We start from the raw sequence: 15226 nt of genomic DNA, 5'->3' as shown, positions 1-15226 counted from the left end.
AATACTAAACCAAGGGATGAAAAGTTACATAGACAAACCAAGCCAAACTATAGCGTTGACTGTGTGCTACCTTAAACCTCCTGTAATGGAGGGCCATTGGATAGTTGCAAATAGCCCCTAAAGGACAGCAAATGCTTTAGCTATATGGTTTCTGAATATCCATGTCTTTTTTCTTATTTAAGTTTTTAGGGATAGATTCAGGCCAATAAACATAAGCTGTGGATATGCATATTCAGTCTTTTTTATTGACTTCATCAACACAGCATAACTGGAATGTTTCACAACATTAAACAATGAGTTGTTAAACCCAGTCAATGCCCATAAACATTAAGGTGCCTGCAAAACATCCCGACTAACATCCAAACCAAAGAGTAAAATGGTGATACAGACAAACCATTCAGTAAAACGTGCAAGAAAAACCCACTACGTGATACCTTAAACCTCATCTAATGGAGGCCCATGGAATATATGCAAACTGGATGTTTCAACAAAATGCAGTTAGATTAATTAGGTGATTCTTTTTAATGTTACTGATGAAGCCTGACACTAATTGCAAAAATACATGACCATTCAAACATCTGAAGACTAAGTAATGCAAAACAGAACCATAAAAATATCAAATAATTACTATTATTATTATTATAGCAACAATAAAATAACACAGTTCATTTGTTGAAGGACGAACCTTGTAACAATGCACATACAGAACAGCCATATTAGTGCTGCTCTTAAAGTGCTATTTTCATTTTGTACATGACAGTCACTGAGATTAGTGGACAGTGTGAGTCTAACTTATGGGTGATTATCAGTTACAGAAGTCTATACTTTCCTAATACTCATTTCCAGATTAGTACAAGTAGTTAAAGTAGCAGTAAATGAGTACTTCACTTTAAAAAGAATATGTTGCCCTACTGTAGGTAAGCTTGTCATAAATGGAAGTAAACTTCTCCATGCTGCATTACTAGACCTGATGAATAGTAGATACCCTATGACAGCATTTATGCAAGAAAGGTATTAACAACATGTTGCTATAAGAGGGTTAAGATGTTTGGCCTATGTGTAGCAGCCCAGGTTTTTAATTTGTCTTGACTAGTACAAACATGCATAATGAGTATACAGATGGTCTGTCCTTGTTGCCATAGTATGCAACAAAACTGCTCCATTTTGAAGTGTTTGTTTTTAAAACTGTTCCATATAAAACACTTTACAATAGTTATTTAACAATGATGATGATGTTACAGTAGGCTGAATGGTCATATCCAGTAGGCAGCCAATATTAAGGGGATTGTAATCACCAAATCTTGCAAAACAAAGAATATCACAGTACACTGACACAATCGGAATGTGTGTGTGATGTACTGTCTGGAATAGACACTTGAGTAGGGTAACTGCAACACATCCTGGCTTGATCTGTCCTATGTTGATGTTTTCTCAGACACGCCAGTGTACTAAGATGACAACAGTCAGTCCTCTACAAGTGCTTTCTATTATGTCTAAGAGTCAGATCTTCTCTTATCTTGAAAATATAGGGTATCTTTGTGTTTGCATGATCAATTACAATATCTTAGTGTTGTTCCAAGTAGTTGTCAAATGGGATTTGGATTCTAATAGTCTAGGTCTTAGCATGGATACTGGCTTAACTGGCCTCTTTACTGATATTCCTGTTACTGCTTAACTTCTTATAGGTTCATAGGTAGGTACTAGGCTATCGGTCCAAGGGCCTATGTAAGCCTAGCCAACAAGGTTCCCTGGCTTATGCCACCCAATGGGCGGTTGACATTTTCTCTGGTTAAAGCAGAACAGAAGATGCTGTCAAAAGTGTTCTCATTCTCCTCCCCATCAACAACTGTGAAGGAAAAAATCCACTGGGTTGTAATGGAGTGTTTATGCATTTCAGAAGGAAAATAATAACAATTTCCCTTTTCTGCTGGAAACACATTTTTTCATGATACTCTTCACTGGTTTGTGTAACTCCCTGAGCTTAACTATTTGACTAGGAGCACTTGGTGAAGCCATGATAAGTTTAAATTCCAGCTGGAAACATGCTGAAAACTGTTGCCTTACAAACTGTCAGACATTACTTGTGATAAATATATCAGGAATACCATGATGAGAAAAAAAAAGATTTTGTATAGCAGTTTTTGAAGAGGTATCTTTCAGTTTGATGACCTCAGGTTTGGTTTGAACAGTACTGAGCACAGATGAGGTACTAACTGCCCTTTAAATGAAGTAAGTCTTAAGTAACTTTATCATTTGTTTGGAATTTAATGGAGCATCACTGAATCTTTGTACGTTACAGATTTGGCAGTGTTTACCATTATTTCTGTTTCATGAGACATTCCTGGCCAGAATATTACATCATGTGGCTTTCATTGTATTTGACTATGTCAATTTTTGCTTCACAGATTCATTCCATTATAGGACTTTATAAGTCATTTAATACAATTAGTCTACTGGATTGGAACATAACTTCTTCTGAATCATGAACTTCATCATACATTAACAAGCTTAAATTGGAATGGCACTTTTTTCTTGCCATTTAGCAATCTTATCAATATCATATTTTTAGTACAATTGGATTATTTCAAGACTTGATGTTGTTTTAAATGCATATCCATTCAAACTGAAAATGAAGGAAAAACAATGCCTTTTGGATTACTGAAGACTACAAACCTCACAAAAGTTTTGAAAAATTGAAGATATAGTGAACTGTATAATTCTGTGTGATACCATACAATGTCTTCCCATTTAAGAGTTGTGTAACACTTTATAGGCACCTTTCAGCTTCTGTAATAGGCACAAACACCCAAGCCCTATGAGGTAAACAACCACACTTTACTGTAATGGCAGCTGCTGTCTAAGCAAGACAGTCATGTGATATCCAACAGGCTCCATAGTTTTATGGGATTGCTACATCTGCTTCCTCTAAAGTGCTGGTTTGATGAAATCCATAAAAGTCTTTATTTCCATTTCATATGTCTGATATCTGAGTTTGCAGCCATGTGTTTGATGTCTGAAAATATTCCACCACCTATAAGAAATCCCCCATGCTTTCTCCTACATGAAACTACAAACAGGTTTAATGCTGACAGGCTGCAGTGAGAAGAATGACACAACTCTGTTGTCATCTACTGGAAAAGCTGATTTCATAATATTGCTGATAGTTTTGACAGACATCAGTGAACTGTTTATTAAAACCGTTCAACAGTTGTGTTGTTGTTGTCTTTCGGCTTTTCCCGGTTAGCGGTCGCCACAGCAGGACTCCAGTCCGCTAATGATTGGCAGTAGATTTTCACGAATGCTGTGGTGCCAGCTCGATGTTCAACCTTCAACGAAGGCACCCCCATTTACGCATGTCTTTCGAATGCCCACCCAACCGTGGGAAGGACATGCGGACTCCACACAGAAGGCACTCCCTGCACTCCAGCCGAGAATCGAACGGGAGAACCTCTTGCTGTGAGGCAACAATGCTACCACTGTATCACCACCCTGTACAATTCAGTGGTGAAAGCTGCAGTGTCTTTAAGACGAGCTCTTGCTGATAACTCACCCATCCCTGATTAATTAATTTCCCGAATGTCTTGGGACTAAAACACAAAACAATCTGGAAGTTTTGGAAATGTTCACATATGGCTTCACTGATCAATGTTTATGCAGGCACTCTTAATTTGCCTATAGGTGTGAAATAATTTCGTGGTCAATTGTACCTTGCCCCTCTCTTCCATCGGGGGTGTCTTCAGGGGATTGGTCATTTATAACAGGTTAATTTTACCCTCAAAGTCTTACAGGCAGACAAGTGTTCTATAAAGGAAATTGTGAAGAAATTAATTTAGTACACAATTAACAGTAGCCAGTAATGACTGTGTGTCCACTCCTAGTCAAGAGAAAAGCATATTGAGAAATCACTGCCTGCATGACTGTACTTTTAATAGTTATGGTTCTTGTTGGCAGGACTACTTTATACGCATCCACAGATTTTTGGCAACAGTTATGGAAGGCAGTCATGCTTTTTTTTTCTTGCCTTACTTTTGCAGACACCTTGAAGATCTCAACTTTAGAATGTTTCATTCCAAATGAACTGCACTAGAAATGACACAACTTTCCAAAGGAACTTATAAGCTGAGATTTGCTACAGGCTGGTTAATTTCGAGTGACACTTACCTTGATTAGGTTGTCAAGTTCAGAGATGGACAGGGCAGTATCAGACAGGATATTTTCAGCCTTCAAAAGTGTTCTGTTAACTGTATCAGCTTCTTTCATCAGCTGCTTCTGCTGACTCTGTGGAAAACATTAACAGTAGTTCAGAAGTTCATACTTCTGGTTACAGCAGGACAGTAATAAAGACATACAACACTTTTTATTTTACCTAAGTCTGGGCATATACAGTGAAACTGCATGGAAAACAAACAAGCATATACAGCACTGCAATCATGAAAACCTTCAGAATAAAATTATTGCTTTATACCTCTTTCCTACTCTTAGGTTTACAAAAAGCATGGGATAGAAAAACATGCAAATGTGAGTTAATTTAGATTATACCATGATCCCCCCAAAACGTGCACGCTGATTGGCCAGCGTGCCCGTTGTAAATCGAGTTATACTAATGGAAAAAGGTCCGGTCGCCCGAACTTTTTTCCATTAGTATAACTCGATTTTTTAAAACACTGTCTCGCTATGTTAAATGGGTTTAACATAGCAAGACAGCATTAAAATAAGCAACGGAGATCTCCGTTGCTTATTTTAAAGCTGTCTCACTATGTTAAACCCATTTAACATAGCGAGACAGTGTTTTAAAAAAAAGCAACGGAGAAAGCAAGATCTCCGTTGCTTTTTAGTGTTCGCTATGTTAAATGAGTTTAACATGGCGAGACAGTTAAAATAAGCAACAGAGATGTCCGTTGCTTATTTTAAAACTGCCTCGCTATGTTAAACTCATTTAACATATGGCTACACAAAAAGCAACGGAGATCTTGCTTTCTCCGTTTTATACAACTCTGATGTACTGCGCAGGCGCAGTACATCAGAACTACCGGATGCCAGACATCTGCGGAAGGGCAGTAAACAGGCATTATACTATGCCATTATTTAAGAAAAGTAAAAGTTTCTTTTCTTAAATAATGTCATGGTATAATAGCAATAACCCACTTCTGGGTGTGGGTAATGCTAAATTTACCCACGGTTGGCTTTGTTTGGTCCCTCGGGCTTCGCCCTCGGGACCAAACCACGCCAACCGTGGGTAAATTTAGCATTACCCACACCCAGGCGTGGGTTATTGCTATAGTATCCCTCTAGCAAATGACAAATAATATTCTGTTGATTTTTCAAACTGTCCATCCCTCTCTTAACTTTGGAATTTAGTCTCTGAATGAAAAAAAGTTACTTTCAGAGTAACACCAAGAACTCTTAGAATCCTGATTTAAAAAGAAAACGGTTAATCAAGAATCCAAGTGCTAATATACCCTGTTAGATAAGAAATTAGTGCATTCTAGGCTCTTGCAATTGAAGAAGATACTGTTAATGATTGAATAATAAGGGAACTGATTGGCAATGATCCCATCCTTCAATCTCGAAAATTTCTTCCCAAAATACACAAGGATGCTTCTCACCGGTAGGGCCATTATTACCATTTGCCATAACTCTTTAATAGAATTTTTGTTAGCATTTGTAATCTTTCTACTTTATTTATTGTTGGTTTTAGTTAGATCTAAGGAGTTTACACAATTCCTAAAACTTCTGGAAAACATACAGATGGAACAGTCTTAGTATGTGTCTACTGTGGCTGTCAAGTCTCTGTGCACAAACATACCACACTGAGGTGAGTTTGAAGTCTTGAGGTTTTTGGTTATTTAAAGATGAATTACATCTACCTGACTTTATCACATTTTTATTGTATCTCACAGAACATACACTCTACAAAAATCTGTTTTAGTTTGATAAATGAAGTTTTTACAAGTACATGCAAGGCAGTGAGGGGCATCTTTTAACCTCATTTGTGCTGACCTCTTCATGGGGTACACAGAATAAAAGTTAATATATGATGCCAATCAGAATATCCTCTCATATGCCATGAATAAGTGTGGAGACCTTTCTTAGGTGATTGTTGGTTAATATAGTCTTATGATGTACTAGCTGTCTTAGAATGTATTCATTATCTAAATGAGACTAAATGGGGAATTGAAATTTGTATATACTTGTAATTGTAAAAACACAACATTCCACCATATACCAATGCCCATTAAAACAAGTTGGAGAATAAAATTACATTCACTCACTACATAAACATCAAAGTAAACCAGCCCACTTTGCATAACTACTATAACTTATAACAGTAATACCATATTTTTAAGAAATATAACCTCCACCCAACATATCAATCTGTTCAATGCCATATTCCTCTACTTCTTTCTTATTTATGCCCTGAAATATATTCAAATCTTTATCCACAGAAGGAAATAAAGGGAAAAGGAAACAGCAGTTCCCTTAAACCATCTTTTCAGTAGCCATATTGGGTCATGCTATTACTCTAGTCATCAGTCTGTCTCCATTCCTTTCTCTTAACTACCCTGTCTTCCTGTGTGCATAGCACTCTATAATTTCCTCATGTATTATTAGATTAATCATTGCTTTATTCTAATTAACACTTCCTTTCCACTTTTTGGCCAAATAACTCCTTACCCAATACCCATAGTATTAGAATTATAGGCTTCTCTGAGTCCCTGCAACCTTTTCTTCAAACCACAACCCAATAAACAAAAATCTCCAAAACCTTCCCAGGCACCCACATTTGTAATATACAATGGTCTATATAATTCCAAATTATTATCTACTATATTACCCAACACGATCTTCATTATCCAAGCTTTAACTGCTACTACTAGATGGTCATAATGGGGTTTTAATTTAAAGCTAGATTTGATGTAAAAAAAGTCTTCTTGGATGTGATGTTTTCCAAAAATGTTAACAGTATGGTATGTTAACACTATCACAAGAAGTGATTAAAGGTTCTAGCATGAGCCATCCAGCTAGTGCAAAAAAGGCCCTGCTTTCACGATGTGCTAATTTGCGATTCAGACACATGTTAGCCACAATGAGATAAGACCTCATTATTGTCTAATTTGCACATTTATGGATCACATTTACCACTGCAAAGTGCAGATTGTTGCTGATTTGCATGTTAGGGTAGTACCTTGCTGTTAGTGTAGGCAGTGCACACACAAGTGAACAAACATGAACAAACACACATACATACCCACACTCAGAATAGTCCCGAAACCTGTCACTGACCTGTATGCCCTCCCATAGTTGCCTTACCCCAATAATAATAGAAATGCTATAATGGAACATTTCTAGCATGCCCCAGTGGCTAGTGTCCACCTCCCCAATCACTATAATACTGTAAATGCTATGTTGGCACTGCCCTGGTGGTTTGTGAATCCCCAGACCCCTCTAATCCTGTACACTACTGTTATGGCACTTGTAATTAATCCCTGGTGTCTAGTGAATCTTCCCACCCCTCAAACACCATAGTACTGTTAGTGGCATAATGGCACTTAAGTAAATGGTCACTCTGGTGTCTACTAGTTCCTCCCACCAACCCAATCCCTGTAGTGATGTCAGCGCCATTAAGGCACTTAAATTAATATTATCCCCGGTGTGTAGTTTTTCTTCCCACCCCCATCCCCTAATCCCCATACTGATGTCAGTACCATTAAGGCACTTAGAGTAATGTTATCTCTGATTTCCAGTAGAACCCCCAACCCCAATCCCTGTAGTGATGTCAGTGCCATTAAAACACTTGTTATTTTTATCCCTGGTGTTTAGTGATTCCTCCCAACCACCCCAATCCCCATAGTGATGTCAGTGCTGTTATGTTATTATGCTATTTAAATTAATGCTATCCCTGTTGTCTAGTGCTGCCCCCCCACCCTCAATCCCCATACCAAGGTCATAGCTTGTATACGAACACATCCAAAACTGCGTTCATTACAGCAACATGGTGGGGATGGCCATACAGATGTACACCACTGAATGATCTCTTAAATAGCGTGACATGTAGATACCTTCTGTTTCTGGGGGAGACAGCACATAGCAAATTAATATATGCCTCTCCCCTGTTCCAGGCAATGGATTATTTGCTTAGTGGTGTGCTCTTGCATGGCATTTTATGTGGGAAAAAATCTTCCTGTATATTCTAATATAGAACATTGGCTCACCTGAGTGATATACACTATAAAAATGAAAATAACTTGTTATGCAAACACCCATTAAAACATCCAGGTACACAATTTAGTTTTATTGGTAGTGATAGTTTTATTGGTAGTGATATGTGTAAAAAAAGGATGGCAAAAAATACTGGAAGAGAGATGGTTTGTTTATCTAGACACTTTGTTTAGCTAAAATATCCATGTGCAAAATTTAGTTTTAGCACAATTTAGTTTGTCATTGATAGAATTATATATGGAGCGGTATAAAAAAGGGATGGCAAAAATTACAGTACATGATGGAACAGATATAGCTTATTTATGTAGACACTTTGTTTAGCATAGGGTTAAATGAAAACCTAGGCTTTGGTTGAAATTTGTTTTTTTTAATAGAGATTTGACTTTAAGAATAAATCAAAGAGTAGTTTAGGGTTAAGATACCATGTAATTAGTCCCTCTCAGTTTGCTATAAAATGAGAATATATGTATTGTGCACTTTCTACTGATGAAGGTGGTCTAGACAATGACACTAGTCTAGTTTGTCCTTATTGCTTTTACTGACATGGGATCATAAAATGTGCTTAGTCTACATGTTTGGTTTGGATAATTCACTTTTGAAGAGGTCCAAGGAGGCGCTCTGCTTGACATGTATGGGCAGTCTATTCCAGAGTCTGGGGAGTCTCTGGGTCAAGAACCTATCCCTCCAGCATGTTTTTTTATACATTAATGTGTACCAATCCTTGTGGGATTAGGGTAGTTCTTCTCTTCCCAACCTGATATTCTCATGCACAAGAAAGAAAAATCCTCTCCACAACCACTTAATTCAATCCCATTCTCTGGCTCTAAGGCAGCCAGATAGTGATGGCACTAACTATTAACTGCTGGGCCAAACAAAAAGATGGTTAGATACACAATTATTGGAGACATTCATGACCAGAACAAAACAATTGCAGTACAGCATCTGCATGTTTATGTACTGCCCAGAAAAGAATATAGTGCCAAGACAGATTAGCTGATGTGTTTGTCTTTGCTGCTCTCTCTCATATACATGTATATGCACACAGATCCACACACACACACACACACACACACACACACACACACACACACACACACACACACACACACACACACACACACACACACACTTGCATGTACAACTGCATGTGTGTGTGTAGGGGATTGTTTGTCTGTGACACACATATTTATGATTGTACATCTGGCTTTGCCTTTGCATTTGTGATGAGGCAGTGTTATGGAACATATCACTAGTGAAAGCAAATGGTACTGTAAACAACCACCTTCAAACATTCTATAATTTTAATTACACAGTAAGACCATTAATTTTTAAAAATGAGCACTCTGATTGGAAAAGTAATGAGTGTGCCCGTTGTAAATCCACTGTTACCAACAGGAAGAGCTCTGGCTGGAGAAAAAGCTGTTTTCTTTGTGCTGCTAGGTTATGAAACTACAGCAAGACACAGACTTGTACAAGGTATTAACCTTCCTACTTTTAAGTTTTTATACATTTTCATCACACCTGATGCTGGTACCTGGCGGCATTTCTTAGCGGTCATCCCAGGTTCTCAGCAGTAACCAAAACAAGAATGAGTAAAAAACAACCGAAAATTGGCTTAGCAGTGAACTTGTCAAGCAAAAAAAAGTTACAAAGTTTGCTAACATTATCATCCAGCTGTGACCATGATGTAGAGGAATTCCTGACCACTACTCAATGAAAAAGCTTAATGCTCGTAATTTTTTGTCTTTTCCTGAATTTTGTAAAGTGGAACCCTATCTAATTATGGTCAAAGAATACATATCTAAACAAAACCAAGAATAATGCAGAGATGAAGGTACACAATCAGGGCAGATTTTAAAATGTTGCACTTCCTTAATAAAGTCACTATAGTAACAGGTTTTGCACTAGCCTGCATTCTATGTAGAACATAAAGTGTGAAACTCAAAAGTCTGTGATTGAATACGCAAGAATTTCCCATAAAAATGCAAATTTTATTAGGTCCAGACCAATAATATGAGGGAATAAAACAGTGACAGTTGAGAGTTATTCCAGAAGAAGTGACAAATGTCCACACTCACAGGACAACTTGATAATCTACTACTTATTCTTAATTTTCCCATTTCAACTTGATACTTTAATGAAGTAAAGCAGTATTGTGAAGTGTAGGGAACTATGTTTTCTACATCAGAGGGGAAGAATACATAACTAAAGACAAAAATAACTTAAAAAAAATGCAACAACTTTATAATATAATGCAAAAGTAATACAATTGTATAATCACAATAGAGCATGGCTGGGTGTGGGTAATACTTGTTTTACCCACACCCATCTATAGGTTATAGATAAAATACCAAAGCAAGACTGAAGTCCATAGTTACATTTTCATAGATAAGGCTGTACATAATACATATTAAATGCAATATCTGCTTACAGCAGACTACTTAATATTAGCACACAGACTTATCTTTTAACTGCCGTAAAACAAAAATAGTTTATGAATATGTTCTGCTAATTTAAAATAAATATTAAACGTGAGGTTTTGTTAAGAAATTTTATTAAGAAACCTGAAAGGTGACAGAATTTTTTTTAGCTTTTCAGGTTTCATTCTATTGAGAACTTCTTCTCAAAAAAAATTTTTAACCTTCTGTTTATTTACAGCATGATTAGTCAAAACAAGTTTTTGTTTTATATTTAAGTCACACACTGAGCAGCATTATATTTTGCTCTAATACATCTCACAATTGTTACGCAGACTTCATCACATCATTCACAACATCTCAGATGTAGTACCAAAGTCTGAATTTTTTTTTAAATTCATCAGATTAAAAGAACACACACATACATACATGTGTGGTATGTGCATATACATACAGACAGATAGACATCAGTATAAATCTTCTGTCTTTTCCCAGTTAGGGGTCACCACAGCAGAACTTCAGTCTGCTAATGATTGGCAGTGAATTTTTATGGTGTCGGGTTGCCAGTCCAGCACCCAACTTTCAAAGAAGGCACACCGACACATGCTCACACCTACCTGCATGTCTTTAAATTCACTCGACCACAGGGAGGACATGCAGACTCTGCACAGAAGGAGCTCCAGCCAAGAATCGAACCGGAGAACCTCTTGCTATATAAGGCAACAATGCCAACCACTGCACCACCGCTTAAAACTACATATGGTCCAGACCATATGATTGAAATTCCATAACTTCAGAAACTAAAAGATAACAACACTTTCTGTTTTTGCGGGGGGGGGGGCAAGCCCCACATGCACTCCCACACCCTCAGCAGATTATATATACCAAATCCGAGATTGCACTACAGGGGGAAAAGGGTAAATCCCCCCCTGACCACACCACAATCTCTGTACAAAACATCAAAATTAAAGAATTTCAATCATATAGTCTTGACCATATGCAGTTTGAAGTCCTGTAACTTTGATGCACAAATATGAGAGAAGGTGAGTGTTGAATTGGTAGCAGAGATTGATTTAACTTGGTTTTAAGTAAGATGGGAGCACGAATCAAAAATATGATCTGAAGAATGCTAATAAAGCTGAAAGCGCATATCAACAGATTTTTGTGCTCTGCATACTGCTGTTTTTAACTGAGAATTAAAGTTTATTTTTATCAAGCCGTGGTGGTCAACTGAAGATTTTTTCTCCTGTTGATGCACAAATATGGACCCACATATATGTTCTTCTTTTGGCTATTCTCGGTTAGGGGTCGCCCCAGTGGAACTTTGGTCTGCTAATGACTGGCAGTAGATTTTTACAGCACACAGGTGCCAGCTCGACACCCAACCTTTAACGAAGGCACGCCCACTATACGCATGTCTTTTGAATGCCACTCGACTGCAGGGAGGACATGCAGACTCCACACAGTAGGCACTCCAGCCGAGAATCAAATGGGAGAAGCTCTTGCTGTGAGGCGACAATGCTACCACTGCACCATCACGGCTTCATATATATATATATATATATATATATATATATACACACATATGCATATTATACACATATGTAACATATATATATATATATATATATATATATATATATATATATATATATATATATAAAATGGCTGTGGTGGTGCAGCAGTTAGCATTGTCATCTCACAGCAAGAGGTTCTCCTGTTTGATTTCCAGCTGGAGCGCCTTCTGTGTGGAGTCTGCATGTCCTCCCTGCAGTTGACTGACATTTAAAGACATGCAGGTTGGTGCGTGCATGAAAGGGTGTGCCTTCTCTGAAGGTTGGGCATTGGGCTGGCAACTCGGCACTGTAGAAATCCACTGGCAATCATTTAGCAGACTGGAGTTCCGCTGTGGTGACCCCTAACCGGAAAACGCCGAAAGAAGTAAACAAAAAAAAAATATATATATATATATATATATATATATATATATATATATATATATATATATATATATAGATATATATATGTGTGTGTGTGTGTGTATATATATATATATATATATATATATATATATATATATATATATATATATATATCTATAGATTATTTATATATATATATATATATATATATATATATATATATATATATATATATATATATACATATATATATGTATATGGGTCTACCTGACATTGCCGACAATCCAGAATGCTGACAACTATATGACTGACACCATATGATCGACATTCGGAATGCCGACAATGTGGAACCGGCATCTCACTATAGTGTGGAATGGAAAGATTTCCATTCCTGGACTGTAGTGCGATCTCGGAGTTGGTATATTAAAGTTACGGGGATGTGGGGCGATGCTAGCAGTTGAAAGGAAATTTTATTTTCCTTTTACATGGTCTACTTACAATGTCGAGATTTTGGATATCGGTCATATGGTGTCGGGCCATATGGTTGTCGGCATTCTGAAATTTTGGCATTGTGAATTCGATATATATATATATACATATATATATATATATATATATATATATATATATATAAGCACAGTTATAGATATATCTAGATATATGTGTGTATGTATATATATATATATATATATATATATATATATATATATGTATGTATGATTTACTCAGTTTAGATGAGAAGCCCAAGAAACCTTTGAAGCATCGACTGCAAAAGGTTGACAAACTGAACATCATGGTTTGCACAGGGGGTCCCCCCTTATTATTATTATATATACTAACGCCAAAATTACACAATCCCTGGTGAAAGGAAAGGGAATATTCTCAGTGATTGTTGATCTTACACATCTGCCGACCATCTACATATATTAACTAAATGTGCTCAATTAAACAGATGTTGACAAACAAGCACTTAGACCAAATACAGGGGCCCCTGTATATATATCTATCTATCTATACATATATATATATATATATATATATTTTTTTTATATATATATATATATATATATATATATATATATATATATATATATATATACATATATATATATATATATATATATATATATATATATATATATATATACACATATATATATGTGTGTGTGTGTGTGTGTGTGTGTGCATCTACACGTGTATATATATAAATGTATTTTTTTTTTTATTTCGTTGAGCGTTCTCTTCATCAATGACTTTTATGAGGACACAAATGGTTACGTGGTTAAATGATTATTGACAGCAGTTGTCAAGGTGTTGAGGACCTGAGTGTATGTGATGGAAGTACCAAGGTAAAAGAACGTGAGTGAGGGAAAGTTATATAGGGAGTGTAGGAATTATTGGGTGAACTGGGTGAATTTCAGGATGTTTGGGTATTCTAGCCAGTTGGTAAGTCTTTTTGCTGTACACTGATAAGTTTGGTTGGACAGGTTTGTGGCAAATATAATAATTTTGTTTTAACATTGTTCTTATTTTCAAAGTTGGGTGATTGTAAGTTGGTAAGAATGAATGCCACATAGGTAAGAGTGGGCAATAAGAAGGTGGTTGTTATATGGTTTCAGGTGTAATTAGTGAGAAAAAGTTTGGCACTACAGAATAGGTTAAGTTTCTGATTTTATTTTTTATTAATTGTTGGGTATATATATCAAATTTTGTTTTGGTCAATAGTGAGACCAAGAAGTTTCATACATGTGACAATTTCAATGGCATCACCTTTGCGGATTTAAGAGAAAAGATAGGAGTTTGGCTTTGTTGGGATTAAGTACTAGGTTTGAAACTGTCAGCCCAATTTCTACAGTCAAAGATATGTGCTGAGTGATACATTTTAGTTATTTTATTGTTTTAGCATAACAGATAGTTGTAGAACCATGAACATATTGAATGAAAGACGAGTAAACTGAGTCAGAAGATAGATCATTGATGAGAATATTGAACGGTAGGAGACCTACTGTAGATCCCTAGGGTAGTCCAACTGGGATACAGAGAAAGATTGCCTCAGCTTTCAGCTATTTCACACATTGTGTACAGTTTGAGAAGTAGAAGCTGAACCAGATGAATGATGAAAGACAGAGGCCTAGTTGTGAGGGTTTTTTGAGGAGTTTGTTGTCAGAGATAGTGTCAAATACCTTAGATAAGTTAAGAAAAAAATAATGACACTAGATTGTTTCTAATTCTGTGGTGGTGAATAGTGTTTATGAATGACATCAGGGCAGTATCTGTGGTATGTCTGAGCAGAATCCATGCTGAGATGAGAAGAGAAGGTTATTACCTCCAAGGAAGTGAAGTATTTGGACATAAATACAATTTTCTAGAATTTTAGAGAGGGGGAAAGAATGGCAGTGGATGCACAGTTGGACATTTTAGCAGCGGTCCTTTTATGGAGAAGTAAGATGAGGAAGGTGAGGTCCCTGTATTGACGTATTGATGACAACAGCGGTATGATGTACATCAGCAGAGTGCCATATTCAGTGGTTCTAGAGTGTCTGAGAACAGCGGTATGATGTATATCAGCAGAGTGCCATATTCAGTGGTTCTAGAGTGTCTGGAACTAGTGCTGTCAGCTTCAATTTGGAGGGGCAATAACAAATCTTGTCAGTAGGAATAAGCTGT

The 15226-nt window shown here is 36.7% G+C and overlaps 1 protein-coding gene across 1 annotated transcript in view; it reads right to left on the bottom strand.

The window, feature by feature from the left end:
• Nucleotides 1–15226, bottom strand: part of LAMA4 (laminin subunit alpha 4) — a 1355623-nt gene that overhangs the window by 760502 nt on the left and 579895 nt on the right. Inside the window, exon 14 of the mRNA XM_044061904.1 lies at nt 4162–4278. Coding sequence (XP_043917839.1) covers nt 4162–4278 — 117 coding nt within the window. The remainder of the gene's footprint in view (nt 1–4161; nt 4279–15226) is intronic.

The sequence above is a fragment of the Protopterus annectens genome, chromosome 2.part0, assembly GCF_019279795.1.
Source record: "Protopterus annectens isolate FY-2018-M chromosome 2.part0, PAN1.0, whole genome shotgun sequence".
In the NCBI taxonomy this organism is placed as follows: Eukaryota; Metazoa; Chordata; order Ceratodontiformes; family Protopteridae; genus Protopterus; species Protopterus annectens.
This window is presented reverse-complemented; position numbering and strand designations above follow the sequence as displayed.